Source organism: Oncorhynchus keta, chromosome 28, assembly GCF_023373465.1.
Source record: "Oncorhynchus keta strain PuntledgeMale-10-30-2019 chromosome 28, Oket_V2, whole genome shotgun sequence".
Lineage (NCBI taxonomy): Eukaryota > Metazoa > Chordata > Actinopteri > Salmoniformes > Salmonidae > Oncorhynchus > Oncorhynchus keta.
Genome location: NC_068448.1, coordinates 59,885,838 through 59,912,974, shown reverse-complemented (window position 1 = coordinate 59,912,974; position 27,137 = coordinate 59,885,838). Strand labels below are relative to the sequence as shown.

The window sequence follows — 27,137 nt, the reverse complement described above, 5'->3', positions numbered from 1 at the left end:
ATAGAGTGTATGGGATTGTAGCCTTCCTTACCCTGATCATGTTCATCTGAACGCTGTCCTGGAAGAAGGCCCAGACCTGAGGGCCCACCTCCTCCCAGGCCCGACCCATGGTCCTCAGCCTCTCCAGCTCCTCAAATGTGGTGTTGGCCTAGAGGACACACACACACACACACACACACACACACACACACACACACACACACACACACACGCATATCAGCACACACACACACACACACACACACACACACACACACACACACACACACACACACACACACACACACACACACACACACACACACACACACACACACACACACACACACACACACACGCATATCAGCACACACACATACTCACGTGCGCTTAGGCAGCATGCATATATGCACGTATGAACACCCACACAGACAAACTACGCATGCACGAGAATACACTCACACTGTTTCTAATTTCTAGTTGCATACCAATCACACATTATATTGCCTGCGAAAATAACCAAAGATATCGATTATGATTTAGCATCCTCTACAATGTGTATAGCCTGTCCTACAGCGTTCTGTGGTACACACATACCAAGGGAGGCTGACTGTTGCATTTACATTAATGCGTGTGATAAAAGCATGGAAAAGGGTGGAAAAGCAACACCCAATTAGACACCTTCCTCTTGTGTCTCAGATCTCTGCTGACAAAGGGACAATGAGGGACAATGAGGTTGGTGACAATTGGCCGTACGCATTCACCCTGTTCCCACAGGATCCCACAAAGAGAAGCCTCAAGGATCAAACACCAAATTGAGACTGGATGCAGAATTCTGCAAAAATATCCTCAGTGTACCACGTAAAACACCAAATAAGGCATGCAGAGCAGAATTAGGTCGATACCCGGTAATGATCAAAATCCAGAAAAGAGCCGTTAAATTCTACAACCACCTAAAAGGGGCGGCAGCTTAGTGTTTAGAGCGTTGGGCCAGTAACCAAAAGGTTGCTAGATTGAATCCCCGAGCTGACAAGGTAAAAATCTGTCGTTCTGCCCCTGAACAAGGCAGTTAACCCACTGTTCCTAGGCTGTCATTGTAAATAAAAATGTGTTTTTAACTGACTTGCCTAGTTAAATAAAGGATAAATACAATTTAAAAAAAGGAAGCAATTCCCAAACCTTCCATAACAAAGCCATCACCTACAGAGAGATGAACCTTGGGCTCTGTTCACAAACACAAACAGACCCCACAGAGCCCCAGGACAGCAACACAATTAGACCCAACCAAATCATGAGAAAAGAAAAAAGATAATTACTTGACACATTGGAAAGAATTAACAAAAAAAACTGAGCAAACTTAAATGCTACTTGGCCCTAAACAGAGAGTACACAGTGGCAGAATACTATGTACAGACTCAGTGAGAAGAGCCCTGCTATTGAGAAAGGCCGCTGTAGGCAGACATGGCTCTCAAGAGAAGACAGGCTATGTGCCCACTGCCCACAACATGTGGTGGAAACTGAGCTGCACTTCCTAACCTCTTGCCAAAAGCATGACCATATTAATGACACATATTTCCCTCAGATTACACAGATCCACAAAGAATTTGAAAACAAAACCAATTTTGATCAACTCCCATATCTATTGGGTGTTATACAACGGGTGGGTCAAATCCTGAATGCTGATTCAAAAGATCATTCCAGCCGGTGTCTATTCCACAAGTTACCACCAGCTAAATCTATGACGTTAAAATGCCTATTTACTCTGTTCCATCTGACTGGGCAATCCACTGTCTCATCAGCCCAGGCAGGGAAGTTATAAACTTGATCTCCACTATAATAAGTGTGAGGGAAAAAAATAACCTGTCCCTCATTTTAAGGTCAACCTATTCTTTTTAAAATATTTTTTTTTAATGAGACATGCAGGTGAGCTGGTTCTACTCTTTTTGGCCATTGTCTGGTGTTTTGTGGTGGAAAACTGAGCGGGTCGAGCATAAAACATCAACCCTGTTACCCATAGAGGGTTAGGTTAGAAATGTTTTTGTTGTTGTTGCACTCAATTCCCCTCCCTGTTGCACACAACACACTTCCATTCCCCCTGTCACAAGGGGCTGCATGGCTGGTTTAGTCGTCAAACCTGTTACAGTCAACACTGTTTTTTGGGGGGGCACATAATAGGCACTTACGACAGAATGTTCAAATGAGGCGAAATAAAAGGTTTTGTCCCCCCACCAAGTTACACTACTCAAAAGGGGTCAGTTCAAGGAGGGGGTCATCAGGTCTGGAGGAGGAAGGGATGGAGAAATGAGGGAGAGTGTAGGCCATGTTTTGGCATGTGCAGCAGACTGATGGCTTAACCCGTAGTTCCCTTCCATGCAATTAACATCCAGATCTGAGGGAAATGGAAGACAAAGAGGGCACTAAAGGTCGGGGGAGAGGAAGCTGGTGTGTGCGTGTCTGTGTGTCAATGTGTGTGTGCGTGCGTGTGAGTGTGACCCTCACAGTGTCAGGCTCTGCTTACATAACAAGAGGAGGAGAATATAAGGCAACGGAGTGTGTCACGGTTACTGTGTGTAGTAGACGATACAGATGTGTGCTCCTATTGTGATACACCCAGCCGTGACTCCTAGGCCCTACAGGCTTCTTACAGACATGTCTATACAGCAACGCTCTACGGAGCGCCAAGCCCTGATTCCCAAATTCCTAAATACTGCCGTGTGTTCAGAACGAAGACGACTGTTTACCAAGTCTGTCACCATCTATTGAACAATCTGCAATGGATGTTCATGTTTCGAACACTTCTGTCTCCTGATTAACTCACCTGGTTTCCCAAGTCTAAAATGATGAATTGACTAAATCCAGCAGACTCCGCTATAATAAAGTGTGAATCATCCCTAGTCTACCACATGCATTCGCTGTATGTAGCTCCCTTACGTTTCTGATGATCTTTCTGACAGCTGGGGAGTCGGGTGCGTAGAGGATCTTCCCCATCATCATGGGCTTGACAGAGCTCCACATGATCCTGGTGATGGGATTGGACTCTAGCTCCTTCATCAGATCATTACAGAATGGAGCTGGGGAATAAGACAGTACAGAACTTTTGAAGAAACTTAGAGAGGATTGAGAGAACCTATAACCCCGTGATAGGGTTAAACTCCAAATCCTGCATCAGATCAGAACATACTTTGGGATAAGACAGGAGAGAACGGTAAAGACTCTCAGGTCAAGCAATACTCTTTTTTTTAATCTCAAGAGACAAGTAAAGCAGACTAGATAAAACAACCTGTCCCATAATACCACTGAATTTCGACTGAATTTATACGGAAAATGCAATGCCTTTCCTGCTCCTAATCAGCTGCTATATTTGGCGTAGTCGGCAGAGGAGAGGGGCTGAATGCTGACCCAGTGACTGAATGCTGACCCATTGGCGGTGTGACTGTAGGTGTACTGAACCTGCCTCTATCTGTCTCTTCATTAAGATGAAACTGGCTACTATATTAGTGGCTCATTACTGTATTAGTACTCACTGGCGGTATGGTCGTAGGTGTACTGTCCCTGTCCTCCCCGGGTGCTATCGTTGATCCCCATGAAGGCCTTGTAGTTGTTGTCCTCATACCAGTTGAAGGAGGCCACCCGAGAGAAGCCCCCCTCCATGTAGCCACACACCAGGCTGGACACAGCCCCCATCAGCTGTCTGAAAGATGGGGGAGAGCCCACCTGGGACTGGAGCAGGGGGGACATCACCTCCACCAGCGCTTTGGAGCTGTTCCTCTCTGACAACTGGGGGGTGAGGTAGGGGAGGGTGTTGTTATTTAGAAACTGTATGTAAATTATGACTCTGAATCATGTATGACAGGGTTATATAATGTGACCAAATAGAAGGATATGTACAGCCATATTAGGTTCTTTAGGTTATCTGTCAACAAAGTTTTCCCTCTAAATGAATCACAACAAACTAAAGAGATTCCAAAGGGAGGAGGGGTGGGTTGTAGGGGGGGGAGAAGGGATTGTCCAGTGTAGGTCCCTGAGGGCCCATTAGAACCAGGGGAGGTGTTGAGAGTGTGTACTACAGTGCTCCTCACAACCACTCTTAACAAACAGCCACAGTAATGGGACAGCACCACAGTGTTTACATAGAAACCACAGTAATGGGACAGCACCACAGTGTTTACATAGAAACCACAGTAATGGGACAGCACCACAGTGTTTACATAGAAACCACAGTAATGGGACAGCACCACAGTGTTTACATAGAAACCACAGTAATGGGACAGCACCACAGAGTTTACATAGAAACCACAGTAATGGGACAGCACCACAGTGTTTACATAGAAACCACAGTAATGGGACAGCACCACAGTGTTTACATAGAAACCACAGTAATGGGACAGCACCACAGTGTTTACATAGAAACCACAGTAATGGGACAGCACCACAGTGTTTACATAGAAACCACAGTAATGGGACAGCACCACAGTGTTTACATAGAAACCACAGTAATGGGACAGCACCACAGTGTTTACATAGAAACCACAGTAATGGGACAGCACCACAGTGTTTACATAGAAACCACAGTAATGGGACAGCACCACAGTGTTTACATAGAAACCACAGTAATGGGACAGCACCACAGTGTTTACATAGAAACCACAGTAATGGGACAGCACCACAGAGTTTACATAGAAACCACAGTAATGGGACAGCACCACAGTGTTTACATAGAAACCACAGTAATGTTTACATAGAAACCACAGTAATGGGACAGCACCACAGAGTTTACATAGAAACCACAGTAATGGGACAGCACCACAGTGTTTACATAGAAACCACAGTAATGGGACAGCACCACAGTGTTTACATAGAAACCACAGTAATGGGACAGCACCACAGTGTTTACATAGAAACCACAGTAATGGGACAGCACCACAGTGTTTACATAGAAACCACAGTAATGGGACAGCACCACAGTGTTTACATAGAAACCACAGTAATGGGACAGCACCACAGTGTTTAGAAACCACAGTAATGGGACAGCACCAAACATAGAAACCACAGTAATGGGACAGCACCACAGTGTTTACATAGAAACCACAGTAATGGGACAGCACCACAGAGTTTACATAGAAACCACAGTAATGGGACAGCACCACAGTGTTTACATAGAAACCACAGTAATGGGACAGCACCACAGTGTTTACATAGAAACCACAGTAATGGGACAGCACCACAGTGTTTACATAGAAACCACAGTAATGGGACAGCACCACAGTGTTTACATAGAAACCACAGTAATGGGACAGCACCACAGTGTTTACATAGAAACCACAGTAATGGGACAGCACCACAGAGTTTACATAGAAACCACAGTAATGGGACAGCACCACAGTGTTTACATAGAAACCACAGTAATGGGACAGCACCACAGTGTTTACATAGAAACCACAGTAATGGGACAGCACCACAGTGTTTACATAGAAACCACAGTAATGGGACAGCACCACAGTGTTTACATAGAAACCACAGTAATGGGACAGCACCACAGTGTTTACATAGAAACCACAGTAATGGGACAGCACCACAGTGTTTACATAGAAACCACAGTAATGGGACAGCACCACAGAGTTTACATAGAAACCACAGTAATGGGACAGCACTGCAATGTTTACATAAATACCACAAAGAAAATGTCAGAGAAGATTGATTGATTGAATTCCACTCCTTTGAAGATATTTTTGGTGGTTTCTTCTAAATTGGAAGACACATACTGTAACTAACACCACTTCTAGACTGAACAGAAATAGAGAAAAGGAGAGTTTCTGTTCTAGCCAACAGAGCAGTGGGATATCTGAGGCAGAGTTTCCACTCAGCTGGCTGGCCTATCTACTGTACAGCTACAGTGTTCGGTTTATGGAACCAGACAAAAATGGAACTTTGAAAATGACCGACTGGCGTCACATCTTTTGTCACCGGGCGGCAGACAAGAATCCAGACGGCCCCACCAACAGGATGTTACCTCTGCAGAATGTCTTCTTGCGCCCTCCCCCCGCCTCCCTCTCCCTGCAATCACCACTTCCCCTGGGGTCATCCACCTGACCCGTCAACCTTTGACATTTGTCTGAGGCCCTCACCTGTGCTATAACCCTCACTTACAGCTGTCCGGACAGATTGCCTGTTGATTTATCTGTTTCTGCATCCCAAATGGCACCCTAATCCGTAAAAAGCTTTGTGATTCACGTCTATAAATGCGCTCTACAAATGTAATTATTATTATTATTGCTTTTGACTCTTGCCCATAGGACTCTGGTCAAAAGTAAGGGTTAGGGTGTCACTTGGGACACAGCCTGTGAATGCGGCTCCATGTTGAGACTAAAGGGTTATTAGGGCTGGATTTAGCCTTCCTCATACGCACTCATGATATCCCTGCCGTCTGTGTTTGCGTAAAGACCCGAGCAGGGAGGAAGCAGTGGTTTCCTGAGGGATAGAAATATAGTGGTGGGTGAACTTTGGGATGGATGATGGTTCTAACGGTGGTAGGGTTGACCTCTGGTAGTTTTAGAGGCGGCGGAGAGAATTGTGTGTGCGCGCGCGTGTGTTTGCCTACCTCTCGCAGCTTTTCGTAGGTGGCAGAGAGTACTCTGGCCCAGAAGTGTAGGTCGACACCGCTGGAGTGGTTATCCAACACCCGGGGAAGCTGGAAGGAGGAAAAGAGCTGTCAAAATGACTGTCACGTCCTTACCAACAGTGGCGATGCGTCAATCAGGGCAGCTTGTTTTGAGCCCTACCTGTTTAGCAGAAAAAAAATACAATATTATTTTATAATTTTTTTGGTACCTGTTTGGCATGTTATTTTGGCATTAATACAAGTCACATATCAGTTTGCAAACAATGTTAAATAAATAAATCATTGAGTTCATAAAGCAGGATACAAACAGGGTCTCTTTTTTACTTTCTTGAGTAAGGCAGCTCCAAAATGCAGGTGTTTCAGCCGAGCTCAGTGCTTTCTGTGGTAGTGGGGCAGCCAGAGGAAAATACGGAGCGTATGGAAAATTCAAGCCACTTGGGTGCTGCCATAGACTTACATTAGAAGTGCCCATTCAAAAAGGCTCAAGGTCAATTGCCACAGATAAAATGAGGTCAAATCACGTTATATCTACCATAGCTTTGATTGGATTGGATCATGTCAACATCATACGTTCAAAATCTTAGTTACTGTAGCAAGCTAGACAAGCAGTCATGCTTATGCATCAAGTCAGCAGTCTACTGGCAAATCCATTTTAATCCTTGTCATATGAAGAGAAATTATAGATACAATTTATCAGCCATTGGACAAAAACATTACACAACAAGTTGGAAATCACAAAATCAACAATGAGTGCTAAGGCACCACTGCAGCCCTGGGTTTGATCTCAGGCTGTGTCACAGCTGGCTGTGACCGGGAGACCCATGATGCGGTGCACAATTAGCCCAGCGTCGTCCGGGTTAGGAGAGGGTTTGGCGGGCCGGAATGTCCTTGTCTCATCGTGCTCTAGCAACTCCTTGTGGCGGGCCGGGATGTCCTTGTCCCATCGTGCTCTAGCAACTCCTTGTGGCGGGCCGGGATGTCCTTGTCCCATCGTGCTCTAGCAACTCCTTGTGGCGGGCCGGGATGTCCTTGTCCCATCGTGCTCTAGCAACTCCTTGTGGCGGGCCGGGATGTTCTTGTCCCATCGTGCTCTAGCAACTCCTTGTGGCGGGCCGGGATGTTCTTGTCCCATCGTGCTCTAGCAACTCCTTGTGGCGGGCCGGGATGTTCTTGTCCCATCGTGTCTAGCCGGGATGTTCTTGTCCCATCGTGCTCTAGCAACTCCTTGTGGCGGGCCGGGATGTTCTTGTCCCATCGTGCTCTAGCAACTCCTTGTGGCGGGCCGGGATGTTCTTGTCCCATCGTGCTCTAGCAACTCCTTGTGGCGGGCCGGGATGTTCTTGTCCCATCGTGCTCTAGCAACTCCTTGTGGCGGGCCGGGATGTTCTTGTCCCATCGTGCTCTAGCAACTCCTTGTGGCGGGCCGGGCGCCTGCAAGTTGTCTTCTGTCGTCAGTTCGACAGTGTTTCCTCCGACACATTGGTGCGTCTGGCTTCCGGGTTAAGCGAGCAGTGTGTCAAGAAGCAGTGCGGCTTGGCTCTCGACCTTCGTCGAGTCCGTAGGGGAGTTGCAGCGACGAGACAAGATTGTAACTACCAATTGGATATCACGAAAAATGTCCAGAAAAGTTTGAATACATTGGCCATGCTGTCAACGCAGCATGAATTCTGCCTCATTAAAGACAACTGGAAACTCAGAACTGGGAAATCTCAGACTTCAGTGAGTTCAAGACAACTGGGAGCTTGGATAAAACTAGCTCTGACTGGGAAAATAGAAAACATTATTTTGAACGGTCATCCGACTCGGAATTCCAAGTCAGGATTTCAGGCCTCTTTCTAGAAGCCACAAGAAGGACCGCCGGACCACCTTCCTGATCAAGTGAGCACAGCACAATATATTCTATGCTGCTGCATAAATGATGTAATATGCCAGGGAGATATGTATACTGTACCTAAGAAAGTAATACTAAGTGTTTGTTGTATGGTAGGCTGTTAGTAGCCCATGTGCCTCACCCTAATAATTTGGTCCCTGTCCTCCCTCATAACATAGCCTATTGTTCTGACTTGGTCAATCAATAAAATGTATTTATAAAGCCCTTTTACATCAGCCTAAAACCCCATACAGCAAGCAATGCAGATGTAGAAGCACGGTGGTGCACATGTAGCCTATAACCTGTTTTAGAGAAATCTAATCATTGAATACTGTATGCTCATTAATGTCTTAATCGAAATGACGGATTGCCTCTAATCCGCTCGTCATTCCCTTATGCCCACATAGGAACAGAGAATGCACCAAATCTGCTGAACAGTGCATTGTTGTCATCTTCTGTATCCTAAACTACAGTATCTCCAGTAACTGTTTCTTCCAGGGACTATTTCAGCTGGGGAAACTTCTAACTAGCTCACAACACAATGGGCTAGAGGTCAGGAAATCGCGCACGGCAGCGACGCACAACTCCAAAATAAGACGTCCTTCCTCTCTGACATTCCTCACTATCTCGTGAGATCTAATGGGCTTGTTTCAAAGAAGACACACACACACACACACACACACACACACACACACACACACACACACACACACACACACACACACACACACACACACACACACACACACACACACACACACACACACACACACACACACACACACACACACACACACACAGCCCTATTGGGGCCAACAGTGTGTGTGGACGTGACCATGGGACCATAAACACAGGTGATTATACAAAAGCTCCCTTCGGTTTAGTCTGGAAGGGAGGCATGGCATCTATAATCTCATTATTGAAAGAGGTCAAGTCCCAAAACCTGATATACTCTCCTAAAACTGGTACTTGAGCAGTCGGTGGCCATTCAACTCACTGTATGTTGCCTCAATCTATCTCAACCATGCAGAAGGAAAGTAGATGGCAGGTACAGTATGTATATATTAGGTGAAGTACTGAATCCATAGATGTACAGATACTTTAATGTTACTGCAGCTCCACTATGAATTATACTTCAGTTTCATTACACAGTAGTGGATTGTTGTTTTCCTGTTTAATTTTGGCAGTAGTGATTTTTCACCTTTGGAAATTCAATGGTTTGTATCTAGGCAGTACAACGTTAGAGGAAATGTGTCCTGATGACTTACAACATACACATTGTTTTAAGCCATGCAATTCCATCATGACTCACGCCAACTCCCCCCAACTGGTGCCAACTCTCCTCAACTCCCCCCAACTGGTGCCAACTCCCCCCAACTGGTGCCAACTCTCCTCAACTACCCCCAACTGGTGCCAACTCTCCTCAACTCCCCCCAACTGGTGCCAACTCTCCTCAACTCCCCCCAACTGGTGCCAACTCTCTTCAACTACCCCCAACTGGTGCCAACTCTCCTCAACTCCCCCCAACTGGTGCCAACTCTCTTCAACTACCCCCAACTGTTGCCAACTCTCCTCAACTCCCCCCAACTGGTGCCAACTCTCCTCAACTCCCCCCAACTGGTGCCAACTCTCCTCAACTCCCCCCAACTGGTGCCAACTCTCCTCAACTACCCCCAACTGGTGCCAACTCTCCTCAACTCCCCCAACTGGTGCCAACTCTCCTCAACTACCCCCAACTGGTGCCAACTCTCCTCAACTCCCCCCAACTGGTGCCAACTCTCCTCAACTACCCCCAACTGGTGCCAACTCTCCTCAACTCCCCCCAACTGGTGCCAACTCTCCTCAACTCCCCCCAACTGGTGCCAACTCTCCTCAACTCTCCCCAACTGGTGCCAACTCTCCTCAACTCTCCCCAACTGGTGCCAACTCTCCTCAACTCCCCCTAACTGGTGCCAACTCTCCTCAACTCCCCCCAACTGGTGCCAACTCTCCTCAACTCCCCCAACTGGTGCCAACTCTCCTCAACTCCCCCCAACTGGTGCCAACTCTCCTCAACTCCCCCAACTGGTGCCAACTCTCCTCAACTCCCCCAACTGGTGCCAACTCTCCTCAACTTCCCCCAACTGGTGCCAACTCTCCTCAACTCCCCCCAACTGGTGCCAACTCTCCTCAACTCCCCCCAACTGGTGCCAACTCTCCTCAACTCACCCTAACTGGCGCCAACTCTCTCCAACGTATGTCCATCAGCTCATGCTGTGGGTGTTTGGCAGAGGGTTGGAACAGCCAATAGTAGTCCCCAGTGACCCACGCCAGCCAATCTTTGTTGGTAAGTAAATAAACAAGATGGCAGTGTCCCAAATGTGACAGATATTCAGTGCCACAGACCACAAGGGTCCATTCAAAAGCGAATACTACTGTATGATAATACAGATTGAGGACTTCATGTGGCTATACGATGAAGGCATACATAGGCAGCCCAATTCTGATATTCTGATATATTCTGATATATTTTCCCTCGCTAATTGGTCTTTTGAAAAATCAGATTAGCTCTGAAAAAGATCTGATGTGATTGGTCAAAAGACCAATTAGTGGAAAAAAGATCAGAATTGGGCTGCCTGTGTAAACGCAGCCATAGTGGCAGCCATAGTGCGTTTTTCCATATTTGGACAATATGGAAATTGTTCATTCAAAATCCAGGATAGAGTCCAGGACCTTGGTTTGCAAGGCATATATATACAGGTATATATACATAGGTATGTGATGCATAGCAGACAGGTCAGACATGAGGCACAATGGGACACATTGAGATTGACAGACCTGACGGAAGAGTTTAAAGAAGTCCACGTTGGCGTAGAGCCTGTCCTCTATGGTCTGTAGTCTCTGTGGTGTGAGGGCACAAATGCTGCTGTGCACCCTGTACAGCCCCCTGCGGCTGGGGAAGATGATGAACTGCTCCAGCAGGGTCTGACTGCAGGCAATGTCCTTCAGGTGGAGGTCAGGGACGCCAAACACAAACTGAGGGGCAGATGTCAAGGGTCACAGAGGGAGGGGGTTTGTAACATTGAGCAAAACTCCTCAGTGAAGAGAAGGCCTCTTTTTCAGGAAGTAGTAAGCCTATATACATGCATGCATGTGGACACACACACACACACACACACACACACACACACACACACACACACACACACACACACACACACACACACACACACACACACACACACACACACACACACACACACACACACACACACACACACACACACACACACACAGCCTTTAGCCAGTCCCATTTAATTTTAGGTTCTGTATTCCTTTCTTTGTGTATGTGTTTTCTGTGTGAACAAAGACCTAGTGATGATTCACCCCCCACTGCATAGCCCTTTGATCCAGGGCTGGTGTTGTCGCTCACTGGGGGGAAGAGAAGGTATGCAGGAGCCACAGGCCACCAGACAAAGCCCACAGCTCAACCCAGTGTAATGACATCAGTATCCCAATAGCCCTCTTGACCACAGCTTTCAAATGGAGATCCTGTCCTGAGCTTTCATAGAAGCACACTGCCTTTCTCAGGGTTGTGATTCAGCCAGCACTGTTGGATTATTCAGCCAGCACGGCTAGCCCCCAGGAAAATGTGCTGGCTGGATAAATCCTTAGCTAATAATTAGATGGGATACTCAGGGTGATGGAGTGTTACAGCTGTCTAAGTGGGGACAAAACACACACACACAGTAGGCCAACTAAGGTGTAGTCTGACCTGCTCAGGCCTGATCTTGGCATTGACCAGCTCATTGACCACAAACTCTGACAGAGGAACATCCCTTAGGAGAAAGGACGTCAAGGTCTCATCATCCTTCAGAATGTCCTCTACCTTCAGCCCTCGACCTGGAGAGAGAGAGAGAGAGACAGAGAGAGACAGAGAGAGACAGACAGACAGAGAGAGACAGACAGACAGAGAGAGACAGACAGACAGACAGACAGACAGACAGACAGACAGACAGACAGACAGACAGACAGACAGACAGAGCAAGAAAGAGAGAGAGAGGGAGGGAGGGGGAGCGAAAGGAATGGGAAGAGGAAAAGGAAAAGGAAGAGGGAAGAATAGTTAAGACCTCAGATAAGAGGAGAAGGAAGTACCCCTGAGATGATAATCAACGGGAAGATAGTGATGTGGAACTTGACAGGTCCTCAGTGAAAATGGAAGTGGTATTTCTTTACATTGAAGACTGCCAGATTATCCTTTGAAACTTTGAGGAGACACAGAGACTAATTGAATAAGAGTGATATATCCAGACATGGTCTCAGAAGTATAGGACGACAAAAGTGTCCATCTCACTGTGGAATGAAGAGATAAGTGTTGAACTCTTAGAAAAAAGGGGTCCAAAAGGATTATTTGGCTGTTCCCATAGGATAACCCTTTCTGGTTCCAGGTAGAACCCTTCTGGGTTCCATGTAGAATCCTCTGTAGAAAGAGTTCTATATGGAACCCAAAATTGTTCTATTTGCAACCAAAAAGTGTTCTTCAAAGGGTTCTCCTATGGGGACAGCCAAAGAACCCTTTAAGGTTCTTAAGATAGCACCTTTTTTTTTCTAAGAGTGTAGTTAGTCGATCCATCATAAGGGGCTATTATCCCAGCGGAGTAGCATTTGTAGTTGTCAGATCAGATTGAGAATGTATAAGCGATCATTAGTATGGGAATGTTAGCATTGGCTTCCAGATATAACCAAGTTTATGTGTTCTGTTGGGAAGGGAAACACTTGAATTGCTTTCTGACAAAATAAACAGTGCTGCTGCTTAGGATCCTAGTTCCCACTACGGGGAAATGGCTTTCTAAAAGCCTAGCTAAGTGATGTAACCCACCTCCAGTCTACACATGTTGCAGAGCAGGAGGAGAGGAATGGGAGAGATGGGATGTGTTGGGTTCATTTGTTTGGTTTGGCGAAGATGGGATACAATTGCCCCTGAGTGCTTTTGGACCAGATGATTGTGTAAAACATGATAAATGACTCTCATAGTAATAGTACAAAGAAAATACACATTATTTGGTGAGGACTGCACATTGCAGTGTGAGTGTTTTTATTTCCAGTTTAGAAAAATATTTGTCTAGTATTGAAATAACAACCCAATGTATTTGAACCCAGGCCTGTCCTGGATCTGTACTTATGAACCATAGCTTTTAAGTTGATGGGAGTTCCTCTGACCTGAGACCTGTTCTGGGCTGGTCCGCAGGGTGTCCATGAAGGTGCTCATGGTGAACAGTTCCCTCCAGAGCCGACCCAGCTGCAGGAACTCTGGGTCACTCAGAAGAAGCTCCTGGGCGTCCAAGTAGAACCGAGCCAGTCTGCATGAGGAGCAGAGCAAAGGATGGGTCACACACACACGCACACGCACACACACACATAAACACCAACACAGACAAACAGATACACACACAGATAGGTACACACATTCATTCAAGCAACCCATTCACACATACATAAGAACCCCGAACCTCATTGGTGTGAGTGCAGAGCCTTGCCAAGTGCCGATGAAATGTCTTCAGTGAGAACATACTGTATTATAACATGTAACACCCTCCTTTCATCTGCCATCAAATGGTACATAAGCAGGTAGTACTGCTACTCGACCCTCTCCTATCTGGCTGGCCCATCATCACAAACAGCCCTATCATCACAAACATCATCACAAACAATGACCATAGGAGTTGGCTTGACAGCACCAACAGATCTGGGACCAGCTATCACAGCCCTGCTCCTCTGCTCACATGGAATCGTTGTAGTTGGAGACGAGCCCGGGGCCCTCTCCCCTGGTGGTGTACTGGAAGCATGGGTTGTTGGCATTGCAGAAGATTCCTTGGATCCATGGAAGGATGCCAGTCGAGGGCATGGCCTTGTTGGGAAAGTGACCTGTACAACAGTGGACAGGACAGGACAGACAGCACTGGTCAATAGCAAAGGCCGGAAGAGTTGACACAGCTCTGATCATCCCGTATAGATTGGTATAACTCTAGTCACAAAATTGATTCTTTTGCTTCACTATTTGACTAGAAAAGATTTCTAAATATATTGAAAATATTTTGTTCATCAGAGCTGACCATTTGCTGGTTTGTAGGGTTGTATTGTTTGTGCATAAACTGCGTATAATGTTGGTAACGCCAGTGTTTAGATTGTCAGAAGAACATGTTCTTACACTCATGTTGACGGTATAAAGGGTTAGCTGTCCTCAGCCACACTAGTCCAATGAACAGAACCACTGGCCACATAATCTCCATGAAGAACCGCATCTGGGGGGAAAACAACGAACAATATACTCTTCACATTGGAAGGCAGCTGTTAATTTTGAATTAATAAGCTGAAAAAAACATCTATCTGTATTAGAGTAGCAGAAGTGAGTGTTGGGTGAGAGTTGATTTGTGTGCGTACATTTGTTTTGAGGGTACGCATAAATTAAGGAGTGTGACTTTAGTTTGTTAATGAAGCACAAAGAGATCTGAATGTCCACAACACAAAGTTGACTCCCGTCGTTTGGCTTGTGTGTGTGTGTGTGTGCGTGCGTGTGTGTGTTGGTTCAAATTGGGCCAAGCTTCATTAGTTTAGTTACAGTATGCAGTTGGCACGATGCGAGACGTGATCATGGGCGACTGAGCTAAACACAGCAATCTAAACACGGCGGGCCGGGCTGCTAAGCTAAGCAGGGCTCCAGACCTGTGTAACAACCTCCTGTCACCCAGCAGCCCTCAGAGGCATCATCCTCCTCATGTGATTGTCCTCTCACGACCTTTAGGCTACTAACACGATGACAGGTCTGAGAATCTATCCAGAACCAGTCAATGACAGGGTGGATCTATTTTCTATTTAGATAATGTGGCATTCTCAATACGTAGATTTTAAATCCTACATTTCGGTTCTGTTTTAGCACGGTGGCCCTAAGGGGCAAAGTAGCTTTCAGAATTCAGTGACACACAAAGCAAGTGCTTGCAAATCATTTCACAGAAGGTGATGGAAATGTCTTCAAAACGAAAGATGTGCTAGATTGAGATAGACAATCATCCGAAGTGTGTTTGTTTAACCTTCTGTCTCTTGCGAAGGGTCCAGTTCTTCCACAGCAGCAATCGGACTTGACTGCCCGTACCCATGATCCTCCTCTTCACCCCTCGTAGGGGTCACCACCAGGGCACAGACCTGGAAACAACCATCACACAGCCATCATACAACCACCTCACAACCATGCCACAACCACCAAACGACCATCACACAACCACCTCACAACCATACCTCATCCACCTCCCAACCACCTCACAACGCTGACATAATTAACACGTTTCCAAATCCTTAAACAATCTGTTTCTCACTGAATATCATACAGGTAGAACAGTTCCAGTTTCCTGTGATTCTAGGACCTCAGAACAGGAAGTGATCCTTCCATGCGCTGAGAAGCATGCTGGGCTACTCCTAGTTCCAGACTGTTTTGATACTGATTGAAGTAGACAAGTGTATCACATGGGGAGGGAGGGTGGGAAGGGCAAAGCGCTTTTCTAGGTCATGCCAATCAGTATATAACAATAGGGAGGGAAGAACAACTCTCATTGGCTGAGCTGCTTATGTCATGTGATGACATAATAACAGCACACATAATGGCCACTACTCCCAGTGGACTGACTGCTTGCAGAATGGATTACTGTAATAATGTAACAATTCAGCCTTTTGAAAATCTGACTGATTAATGGTGCTGTTCTGTCAACCTCTAGTTGTCAGATATCTCAAATAAATAAATTGTACATAGTCTGATCTAGTAAACATCCTGCTGGTTAAGCTGAATAAAAATGATGCCGTTACAGTGTCAGAGTACTATTACTATTAATTACTATTGTAGGTACAGTGCCTAACTCAATTAGTGTGAGTATGTGCTGCCACAGGTGCAGTAATCAAAGCTACTTTTTAGGGTCAACAACCTCACTACGATGTATGGCACATGTACAGACTGATTGACAACTCCATCTCTGTGCCCTCAGGGGAACCCAGGAAAGCACAGGAAGACTGCAATTAAAGGATGCATTCTGTCACTTAAAACTATAGTTACTGGTAGTACTACTAGTAGTTACATTTACTGGTAGCACTACTGGTAGTTACATTTACTGGTAGCACTACTAGCAGTTACATTTACTGGTAGTACTACTGGTAGTTACATTTACTGGTAGCACTAATGGTAGTTACATTTACTGGTTGCACTACTAGTAGTTACATTTACTGGTAGTACGACTAGTACAATTACATTTTAGTCACGGGAGCAATTGGGGATAAATGCCTTACTAAAGGGCACATCGGCATATCTTTCACCTCGTTCGCTCAGGGATTCTAACCAGCGATCTTTCGTTATGTGGCCCAACGCTCTTAATTTCTACGTGAACGTTACCTGCCGCCAGTAGTAGTTACATTGCAATATGTTATGCACAATGTAAAATCCTCAACTGGTGTTGTACCAAGATGTAATTCCCCTCTTCTGACCAAATGTGTTTGTTATTAAATAAACATCTGTGCATGCTGTTCGCAACAAGGTTGAGATGTTGACGATAGGATTTGGTTGCTTTAAGAGTTCCCAGGAGCATACAGATTTTGCCACAGTGTAGCCTACAACCACAACATAGACTGTCCTAGCAAGCGTAGCTATTACACATGAATGAACAGACTGGTAAAACAACTATATAGGACACCTCAACAAATATGAAAGAGCACTTACTTCAGAAGAATAGAACCGTGGAGTACCATCTAGTAGTGAGTAGAAAGTAACCCAGGACGTTGCGTTGTGTGTCCCATGTCTGGTGCTAACAGCTAACCACGCAGTTCCTTTAGTAACTACAGACCCAGCGAATAGTTAATCTGATTGATTTAATCTTCTTTCTCAATGCCTCAGAGCCTGCTAACACCGCTCATCCATTTTCACAGAGACCTGAATGACCTGACAACCACCCGAGAAAGAGAGGAATCATTTTATTGAAGGTTATGGGGGGGAAAATAGGGTCTACATGTTATGGTTTCTTCCTCTTACGCTCCATTTATTCACATCAAGTAGGAATTGACCTAGGCTCCAAAATCTGGTTTATCAACTATCTATACTGTAGGTGTGAGAATACAAAAGATTACAGAAACGTGTTTGGAAGTTGTCAACTATATTTAATAAGTTACAAAAAGGTGTATGTTCGTATGTACCTGTTTGTACAATGAAGGGGATTTAATACATTGGAGACAATCTGCAAAGACCCTTATAGATAATATTTATAAAATATAGACGGATATACCATTTACATGAATGTAGCACTTACTGGTACTTATAACCTGTACAAAGTGAGAGTATAATTGATATGATTAAAATATCTGGTCAGTACTGACTGAACTGAATAGTACTTTCAAAAAGAGAACAGCTTTGGCCGTAATATTGTGATAGACCTCTTTACAACAGGCCAGAAACGACCTGACTGACCTCTAATTATATTATTCAATGTTTTTCAGTTGAATTGTTAGGTTGTTACCTTCCAGGTAAACATCTAAAAGGAGCAGGTTGATGTTTGGTTGAAGTGTGGCTTTGTAGCATATCTCCATTGACTTACATACAGACACTTTCCATATATAATGCCTAAGTGTCAATCAAGTCAAAGATAAATAAGAGTTCGTCCACGTTGAACGAGCAACACATGCAGTTTTATATTAAACATTGTAACTTTTCAAATGACTGTATACAAAGGTATACAAAAGTAATACTGTATACAAAATACTGCATTACAAAAAAAAGTTGAAATGTGTAATGCATAAAATAACTGGATTAAGTAAGTGCGTCAAATTCAGTTTTGATAAAGTGGCGATACACACTATACTGTAACAGTTGTTGAAATAATATTTTTTTGGCATATAAACATACAAATACAGTGTACCAAAACTTTATACAACAGATACAGTATGATATTTCTTTAATAAAAAGTAATTGCACAGTTTAAAAGAGAGAAAAACATGCTATCCTGGCATTACTTTGTATTGAGCCGTATGTTAAAAATACTGTACATTTAAATCTACAATGATGGATTTAACTTTTGGGTAATTAACTATTTCTTTAACATTTGTAGTGATTGGTACTGGAAGCACGGTTTTGATTATGTGGCTTTCTTTATACAGACCTTTTACAGAAACCTAGAATAGGTGTAGTGACTTTTAATACAGCCACTGTTATGTAGTTAACTAAGTGCATCCTGTCTTTATTTTGGGGACCTGCAGTACGACAGTTACTTCCAGCACCAACTGCGGAACTCCAAAAAAGATAACAAGGAATATATTAATGTATATAACACTTCCTGTGGGTCATTTTTTTCACAGTTCATGAAATGATTTTAAGTTTTTTTCTTCTTCTTCTTATACAATATGGCACATATTATACAGATTTGACCATTTCAATCCTAATCATGGAAGGAAAATTACTCTTGATTAATTATAATGACGACCTGTGAGTAATGGCGATAAATATGGTCATACAAAATGGGCCTCGCGGTGCTCGAACTCCTGCAAGCGTCTGGCCCGTAGTCTCTGGTACACGGGCTTGGTCTCGTCACTGAGGTCCTCAGGGCTGGAGCTGGGGGATTGGGGCAGGGACAGAGAGGAACCTGCAGCCTGCTGCGGAGCCTCAGTGTCCTCATCCATATTGTCTTCATCCACAGAGGGCTCGTCTACAGAGACCTCCAGACCCATCTCCTCTTCCTCCTCCTCCTCATCTTCATCATCATCGTCCTCCTGTTCTTCCTCCTCTGCGCTGTTAGCTGCCTCGGCACGCTTCTTTTGCGGCGCGTCCCCTAACACTTTGTCCTTGCTCCCCGAGGGGGGTTTGTAGAAGGTTCCAGGCGGTGGCTGTAGAGTCCGGGGGGGCCTGAACGCAGTGGGCACAGAGCTGTACTCACACACGTTCTCCTCCCTTTTCAGAGTCCTGCCCGGCCTCACTGCGATGGTGTAGGGTCTGTTGGGGTAGATGGAAGAGGATGATGGTACAGAAGTGGAGAGGCTTGTGGCCGAGTCCTCCACCTCTTTGTCTGCTGTAGGCAGGTTGGTAATGATCTTAGCTGTCCTGGGGGTGATGTCATAATGCTTGTACTGTTTGTCCCAGGTCCGACGTAACGTCCCCGTGTCGATGAACGTGCTCCGGTAGTGGCTGCTCGCCCTCGACTTTGGCTTCTCGTCCTCCGACACCTCCTCAATTGACTGGTCCCGCGCAATGCTCCCGGCGCTCCCGGTAACGTCCTCGCTGTCCAGGTCAGCGGTGTTCCTGGCATTCCTCTCATCCACGCCGTGGGCGGGGTTCAGGAGGCGTTCGGCAGGCATGCTCATGGGTCGGGAGACAAGCTTGGAGCGGGGGTGGCGGAGGTGGACCCGGGAAGTGGTGTGGCGGGCCCGGGTAAGACCCCTCTCCCCCCTGTCCCTCTCTCCCTCTGCTCTCTGTACCTCAGGGACGCTGCCAGACAGGAGCCCGTTCAGTTGCTCTGAGTCCTCGTCCACTACTACAGAGTAAAGAGGAGACACGTCAGTAATAAAGTATATAGTATACAGTGTATCTATGGGCCCAGTGTGTCCAGCTATAGTGGGGTAATACTGACCAGGTGCATAGTCCCTCCCATCAGGCCTGGGTTTCCCCTCTCTGACCTCGTCCATTAAATGGGTGGAGGGGATTACGGAGGAATGACGCTTATACACTTTAGAGCTCTGCTGCAATGGACAGAGGACAGGAAACAGATGGGCAGAGAGGGAAAACACAAAGGAGAGAAAGAGAGGGGGGTGGGGGCGAGAGAGAGAGAGAGAGAGAGAGAGAGAGAGAGAGAGAGAGAGAGTCAGTAATCATTACGGTTTCAGTCAGTAGTAGTAGCTAGATCCGTAACATATGGATGGTGAGGCACACTACATGGACAAAGGCTCCTACCAGGTGGCGTGGCGAGAATCTGTCTCCTCACCACGCGCTCTCACCACTGGTGTCCCCCAGGGCTCTGTTCTAGGCCCTCTCTTATTCTCGCTATACACCAAGTCACTTGGCTCTGTCATAACCTCACATGGTCTCTCCTATCATTGCTATGCAGACGACACACAATTAATCTTCTCCTTTCCCCCTTCTGATGACCAGGTGGCGAATCGCATCTCTGCATGTCTGGCAGACATATCAGTGTGGATGACGGATCACCACCTCAAGCTGAACCTCAGCAAGACGGAGCTCCTCTTCCTCCCGGGAAGGACTGCCCGTTCCATGATCTCGCCATCACGGTTGACAACTCCATTGTGTCCTCCTCCCAGAGCGCTAAGAACCTTGGCGTGATCCTGGACACCCTGACGTTCTCAACTAACATCAAGGCGGTGTCCCGTTCCTGTAGGTTCATGCTCTACAACATCCGCAGAGTACGACCCTGCCTCACACAGGAAGCGGCGCAGGTCCTAATCCAGGCACTTGTCATCTCCCGTCTTGATTACTGCAACTCGCTGTTGGCTGGGCTCCCTGCCTGTGCCATTAAACCCCTACAACTCATCCAGAACGCCGCAGCCCGTCTGGTGTTCAACCTTCCCAAGTTCTCTCACGTCACCCCGCTCCTCCGCTCTCTCCACTGGCTTCCAGTTGAAGCTCGCATCCGCTACAAGACCATGGTGCTTGCCTACGGAGCTGTGAGGGGAACGGCACCTCAGTACCTCCAGGCTCTGATCAGGCCCTACACCCAAACAAGGGCACTGCGTTCATCCACCTCTGGCCTGCTCGCCTCCCTACCACTGAGGAAGTACAGTTCCCGCTCAGCCCAGTCAAAACTGTTCGCTGCTCTGGCCCCCAATGGTGGAACAAACTCCCTCACGACGCCAGGACAGCGGAGTCAATCACCACCTTCCGGAGACACCTGAAACCCCACCTCTTCAAGGAATACCTAGGATAGGGTAAGTAAGGGTAAGTAATCCTTCTCCCCCCAAAAAAAAGATTTAGATGCAAGTGGCTGTTCCACTGGATGTCACAAGGTGTATGCACCAATTTGTAAGTCGCTCTGGATAAGAGCGTCTGCTAAATGACTTAAATGTAAATGTATGTAGACAACCCTTCAAATTAGTGGATTTGTCTATTTCAGCTATACCAGTTGCTGACAGGTGTATAAAATCGAGCACACAGTCATGCAATCTCCACAGACAAACATTGGCAGTAGAATGGCCGGTACTGAAGAGCTCAGTTACTTTCAATGTGGCACCGTCATAGGATGCCACCTTTCCAAGAAGTCAGTTCGTCAAATGTCTGCCCTGCTAGAGCTGCCCCGGTCAACTATAAGTGCTGTTATTGTGAAGTAGAAACATCAAGGAGCAATAATGGTTCAGCCGCAAAGTTGTAGGCCACACAAGCTCACAGAACGGGACCGCCGAATGCTGAAGTGCGTAAATCGTCTGTCCTCGGTTGCAACACTCACTAGTTCCAAACTGCCTCCTGAAGCAACGTCAGCACACTAACTGTTTGTCTGGAGCTTCATGAAAGGGGTTTCCTTTCCGCACACAAGCCTAAGATCACCATGTGCAATGCAAAGCATCGGCTGGAGTGGTGTAAAGCTCGCCGAAATAGGACTCTGGAGCAGTGGAAATGCGTTCTCTGGAGTGATGAATCCCCCTTCCCTATCCGGCAGTCCGATGATCGAATCTTGGTTTGGCGGATGCCAGGAGAACGATACCTGCCCGAATGCATAGTGCCAAGTGGAAGTGGAATAATGGTCTGGGGCTGTTTTTCATGGTTCATGTAAGGCCCCGAAGAAAAATCTATACGCTACAGCATATAATGACGTTCTAGACGATTCTCTGCTTCCAACTTTGTACCAACAGTTTCGGGAAGGACCTTTCCTGTTTCTGCATGACCTTTCCTGTTTCAGCATGACAATGTCCCTGTGCACAAAGCGAGGTCCATACAGAAATTGTTTGTCGAGATCATTGTGGAAGAACTTGACTGGCCTGCAGAGCCCTGATCTCAACCCCACCTTTGGAATGAATTGGAACGCCGACTGCAAGCCAGGTCTAATCACCCAAAATCAGTGCCCGACCTCACTAATGCTCTTGTGGCTGAATGGAAGCAAGTCCCCACAGCAATGTTCCAACATCTAGTGGAAAGCCTTCCTAGAAGAGTGGAGGCTGTTATAGCAGCAAAGTGGGGACCAACTCCGTATTAATGCCCATGATTTTGGAATGAGATGTTCGACGAGCAGGTGTCCACTTTTGGCCATGTTATGTATTGTTGCCAGTGCTGAGGTTAATCAAATTTCTATTGACTTCTATTTTAATATGGGATCAGACAAGTCACTCACCTCCTTAATGTCTACTAGAGACTTGGAGTGTCTGCTGAGAAGCTGCTCCTTCTCCTGAGGGGTGAGGCAAGGGTTAGCGTCCTGACCCTTCAGAGGAGAGCCCTCCCCAGAGGGGCCTGGTGGGCCCTGGGGCCGTGGCAGAGGGCTGAGGGGGGCATCAAAGATCATCTGATAGTGTCTGATGAGGAGCTCCACGATGAGTGCCTGGTAGGGGTAGTCCACCAGGGAGGACAGGGACACCTCCGCGTCCGTCTGTCTTGGTTTGATGAGCGTGGGGCCGAAGATGATGCCTAGGTTACTGGCTGTCATCTTGTTCTCCTCCGCCTGCTCGGTCACCCTACAGGGGTGAGGAAGGATGAAATATGAAGGTGGACTTCTTGTTCATTGTTACTGCTGTTGCAGTTTTTTGTTGTTACTTTGTGCGACGTGTGGCTTTTAAGTTGTGTATGTGTATTTATAGAGTTGTATTCTGCCTTGAGATCCGCTGACTTAACTCAGTGTCCCATTGAAATCAATAAATGATTTAGGTGAAAGTCAGAGTTGTGGGCGCTGGTTAACTCATTTATATTCTCTGAGTAGATTCGGTACCTGTGCAGGTGTTGGATGAGGAACTGCAGGGTCTTGTAGTGGGCCTGAGGCAGCTGTCTCAGGAGGTCTTTGATCTTGAAGAGGACCCGGTTGAGCTCCACGCTGACCTGTGGAGGGGTCAGGGAGGCGGGGCTGACCCTGGATGCCTCCACCTCGTCCACGATGATGTTCTGGCTCTCCTTGGCCAGGCCGATGAAGTCGTTGTAGAAACGGAACAGGATGAGAGGCTCCGGAAGCTGCAGGAAGAGAAAATAAACATGGAAGTTAATTTTAAACTGGAATGACAAAAATATGAAGACAAATATACAACAGACAGGACTGGAGACAAAGAGATAAGCATTTGGGAGTATAAACTAGCAATGAATGAAGAGAAGGTAGATAAGTAAATATTATTGGGCTAGTGTGTGGTCTGTCTGATGTACTCTGTAACTAGCAAATATCTTGTCCTGAGGAATTGTGTGTGTGAAACCCACCTGTCTCAGGTAAAGTTTAAGTACGTTGCTGATGTCATGGGGGTAAAGGTCAGATAGCTCCACCAGGTCCTTGCCGTTCTCAAATGCCTGACAGAGCTTCTCCACACGAGACTTGGCCCCATTCACACGATAGATCCCCTGGACAACCAAGACAACACAGCAGCCCATTTTATCCTGAGATATATATATTTTTTAAAACTGGGGTGGCTGTCTAAAACAATAGAGAATATTAGCTATACTATATAGCTAGGCTACAAAATCTTACTTCAAAAAGCTAGCATAATGTTACCTTGATGTCCAGCGCTCTATTCTCAATCTCCGAGGTACACTTCCTGATGATGAAAGGAATACCGTCTGGGTTGTTCCTAGCTGCCTGGGTGAAGTCAACACCAAAGAGGTGCAGTCTACCCTGGAGTTTCTTATGACCACACTGGATGGCCAGTGTCTCCAAACACTTCTTATGGCAGGCCAGGGAGCACTGGGAAACAGCAGAGGAGTCAAAGAGTGAATATCCATGTCAGCTAGCAATAATACTGTATATGTATGCCACTTAGCAGTGAGTGCATATATTTCAGTAAGTGTATGTGATCCCTGTGGGAATTGGTCCCACGACCTTGACGTTGCTAGTACCCCACTCTCACAGAGCCACACAGGACCACAGTGTTACATAATCGTCTAAATAACCATTCCCCTCAAGTAACCATCTTTCACTGTCCTGTTCCAATGTATCCAAATATGAATGTTTCCATAAATATGTAATGCAACACTATCTAAAATAAGCAGAGCTGAGAGAACATTCTAACAAGAGGATCGTACAGGCTCCCAGAGGGTAACAAAAGGTCTTTGGTTTCCACTGCACATCCCCTTTTAATGAGTCCAAATACCTAGTGCTGGATGATGGAGAGGTCACTCTAAATGACAACTGATGGTCTGTGGACTCTCATTCAGCCCCTGTGTGGCTACTTGTCATCTACAACCTCTTTCCTATTGGTGCTAATCAAATCAAACTTTATTTGCCACATGCGCCGAATACAACAAGTGTAGACTTTACTTACAAGCCCTTAACCAACAGTGTAGTTCAAGAAGAATAAAATATTTACCAAGTAGGTTCAAATAAAAAGTAATAATAAAAGTAACACAATAAGAATAACAATAACGAGGCTATATACAGGGGGCACCGGTACCAAGTCAGTGTGCGGGGGTACAGGCTAGTTGACGTAATCTGTACATGTAGGTGGGGGCGAAGTGACTATGCATAGGTAATAGAGGTCAACCAATTTTTCAACGCTGTTACCGATTACTGGAGGACCAAAAATAATGATACTAATTAATCGGCCAATTTTTATATGTATGTTTGTAATAATTACAATTACAACAATACTGAATAAACAATGAACACTTTTATTTTAACTTAATATAATAATACATCAATAAAATCAATTTAGTCACAAATAAATAATGAAACATGTTCAATTTAGTTTAAATAATGCAAAAACAAAGTGTTGGAGAAGAAAGTAAAAGTGCAATATGTGCCATGTAAAAAAAGCTTACGTTTAAATTCCTTGCTCAGAACATGAGAACATATGAAAGCTGGTGGTTCCCTTTAACATGACTCTTCAATATTCCCAGGTAAGACGTTTTAGGTTGTAGTTATTATAGGAATTATAGGACTATTTCTCTCTATACAATTTGTATTTCATATACCTTTGACTATTGGATGTTCTTATAGGCACTTTAGTATTGCCAGTGTAACAGTATAGCTTTCGTTCCTCTCCTCGCTCCTACCTGGGCTCGAACCAGGAACACATCGACAACAGCCACCCTCGAAGCAGCGTTACCCATGCAGAGCAAGGGGAACAACTACTCCAAGTCTCAGACAGAATGACGTTTGAAACGCTATTAGAGCGCACCCAGCTAACTAGCTAGCCATTTCACATCGGTTACACCAGCCTAATCTTGGGAGTTGATAGGCTTGAAGTCATAAACAGTGCAATGCTTGAAGCATTGCGAAGAGCTGCTAGCAAAAAGCACGAAAGTGCTGTTTGAATGAATGCTTACGAGCCTGCTGGTGCCTACCATCGCTCAGTCAGACTTCTCTATCAAATCATAGAATTAATTATAACATAATAACACACAGAAATACGAGCCGTAGGTCATTAATATGGTCGAATCCGGAAACTATAATTTCGAAAACAAAACGTTTATTCTTTCAGTGAAATACGGAACCGTTCTGTATTTTATCTAACGGGTGGCATCCAAAAATCGAAATATTCCTGTTACATTGCACAACCTTCAATGTTTTGTCATAATTACGTAAAATTCTGTCAAATTAGTTCGCAACGAGCCAGGCGGCCCAAACTGTTGCATATACCCTGACACTGCGTGCAATGAACGCAAGAGAAGTGACACAATTTCACCTGGTTAATATTGCCTGCTAACCTGAATTTCTTTTAGCTAAATATGCAGGTTTAAAAATATATACTTCTGTGTATTGATTTTAAGAAAGGCATTGGTGTTTATGGTTAGGTACAGTCGTGCAACGATTGTTAAATCATCCCCCGTTTGGTGTAATTAGCTGTCTTTGTTAGAAATAAATAGTCTTCACACAGTTCGCAACGAGCCAGGCGGCCCAAACTGCGGCATATACCCTGACTCTGTTTCAAGCGAAGTGAAACAATTTCCCTCGTTAAAAGAAATGAATGTTAACAGGCGATATTAACTAAATATGCAGGTTTAAAAATATATACTTGTGTATTGATTTTAAGAAAGGCATTGATGTTTATGGTTAGGTACACGTTGGAGCAATGACAGTCCTTTTTCGTGAATGCGCACCGCATCTTATTATATGCAACGCAGGACACACTAGATAAACTAGTAATATCATCAACCATGTGTAGTTAACTAGTGATTATGATTGATTGTTTTTTTTTATAAGATAAGTTTAATGCTAGCTAGCAACTTACCTTGGCTTCTTACTGCATTCGCGTAACAGGCAGGCTCCTCGTGGAGTGCAATGTAAGGCAGGTGGTTAGAGCGTTGGTTAACCGTAAGGTTGCAAGATTGAATCCCTGAGCTGACAAGGTAAAAATCTGTCGTTCTACCCCTGAACAAGGCAGTTAACCCACCGTTCCTAGGCCATCATTGAAAATAAGAATGTGTTCTTAACTGACTTGCCTAGTTAAATAAAGGTGTAAAAAAAAAAATCGGTGTCCAAAAATACAGATTTCCGATTGTTATGAAAACTTGAAATCGGCCCCAATTAATCGGCCATTCCGATTAAT

The 27,137-nt window shown here is 45.5% G+C and overlaps 2 protein-coding genes across 10 annotated transcripts in view; both read right to left on the bottom strand.

Moving 5' to 3' along the window:
• LOC118361162 (retinal-specific phospholipid-transporting ATPase ABCA4-like) overlaps nt 1-17,357 on the bottom strand; it is a 53,310-nt gene extending 35,953 nt beyond the window's left edge. For 2 of the 5 annotated variants that reach the window (XM_052483345.1, XM_052483350.1), the window contains exons 1-11: nt 17,203-17,357; nt 15,536-15,647; nt 14,656-14,749; nt 14,231-14,372; nt 13,668-13,807; nt 12,223-12,350; nt 11,286-11,483; nt 6,578-6,667; nt 3,504-3,756; nt 2,911-3,050; nt 32-148 (exon numbers count right to left, since the gene is read on the bottom strand). In XM_052483345.1, the coding sequence (XP_052339305.1) occupies nt 32-148; nt 2,911-3,050; nt 3,504-3,756; nt 6,578-6,667; nt 11,286-11,483; nt 12,223-12,350; nt 13,668-13,807; nt 14,231-14,372; nt 14,656-14,749; nt 15,536-15,601 (1,368 nt within the window). In that variant the 5' untranslated portion in view covers nt 15,602-15,647; nt 17,203-17,357. Of the gene's footprint in view, nt 1-31; nt 149-2,910; nt 3,051-3,503; nt 3,757-6,577; nt 6,668-11,285; nt 11,484-12,222; nt 12,351-13,667; nt 13,808-14,230; nt 14,373-14,655; nt 14,750-15,535; nt 15,648-15,740; nt 15,930-17,202 lie in introns of those variants that run through there. The other 3 variants (XM_052483348.1, XM_052483349.1, XM_052483346.1) reach the window with 3 other exon arrangements.
• Nucleotides 17,358-18,410: 1,053 nt separating this feature from the next.
• Nucleotides 18,411-27,137, bottom strand: part of arhgap29a (Rho GTPase activating protein 29a) — a 69,493-nt gene continuing 60,766 nt past the window's right edge. For 4 of the 5 annotated variants that reach the window (XM_052483352.1, XM_052483355.1, XM_052483354.1 and 1 more), the window contains 6 exons: nt 24,146-24,334; nt 23,857-23,994; nt 23,384-23,619; nt 22,796-23,132; nt 20,093-20,201; nt 18,411-19,996 (listed from right to left, as the gene is read on the bottom strand). In XM_052483352.1, coding sequence (XP_052339312.1) covers nt 18,978-19,996; nt 20,093-20,201; nt 22,796-23,132; nt 23,384-23,619; nt 23,857-23,994; nt 24,146-24,334 — 2,028 coding nt within the window. In that variant the 3' untranslated portion in view covers nt 18,411-18,977. The remainder of the gene's footprint in view (nt 19,997-20,092; nt 20,202-22,795; nt 23,133-23,383; nt 23,620-23,856; nt 23,995-24,145; nt 24,335-27,137) is intronic. The other variant, XM_052483353.1, reaches the window with a different exon arrangement.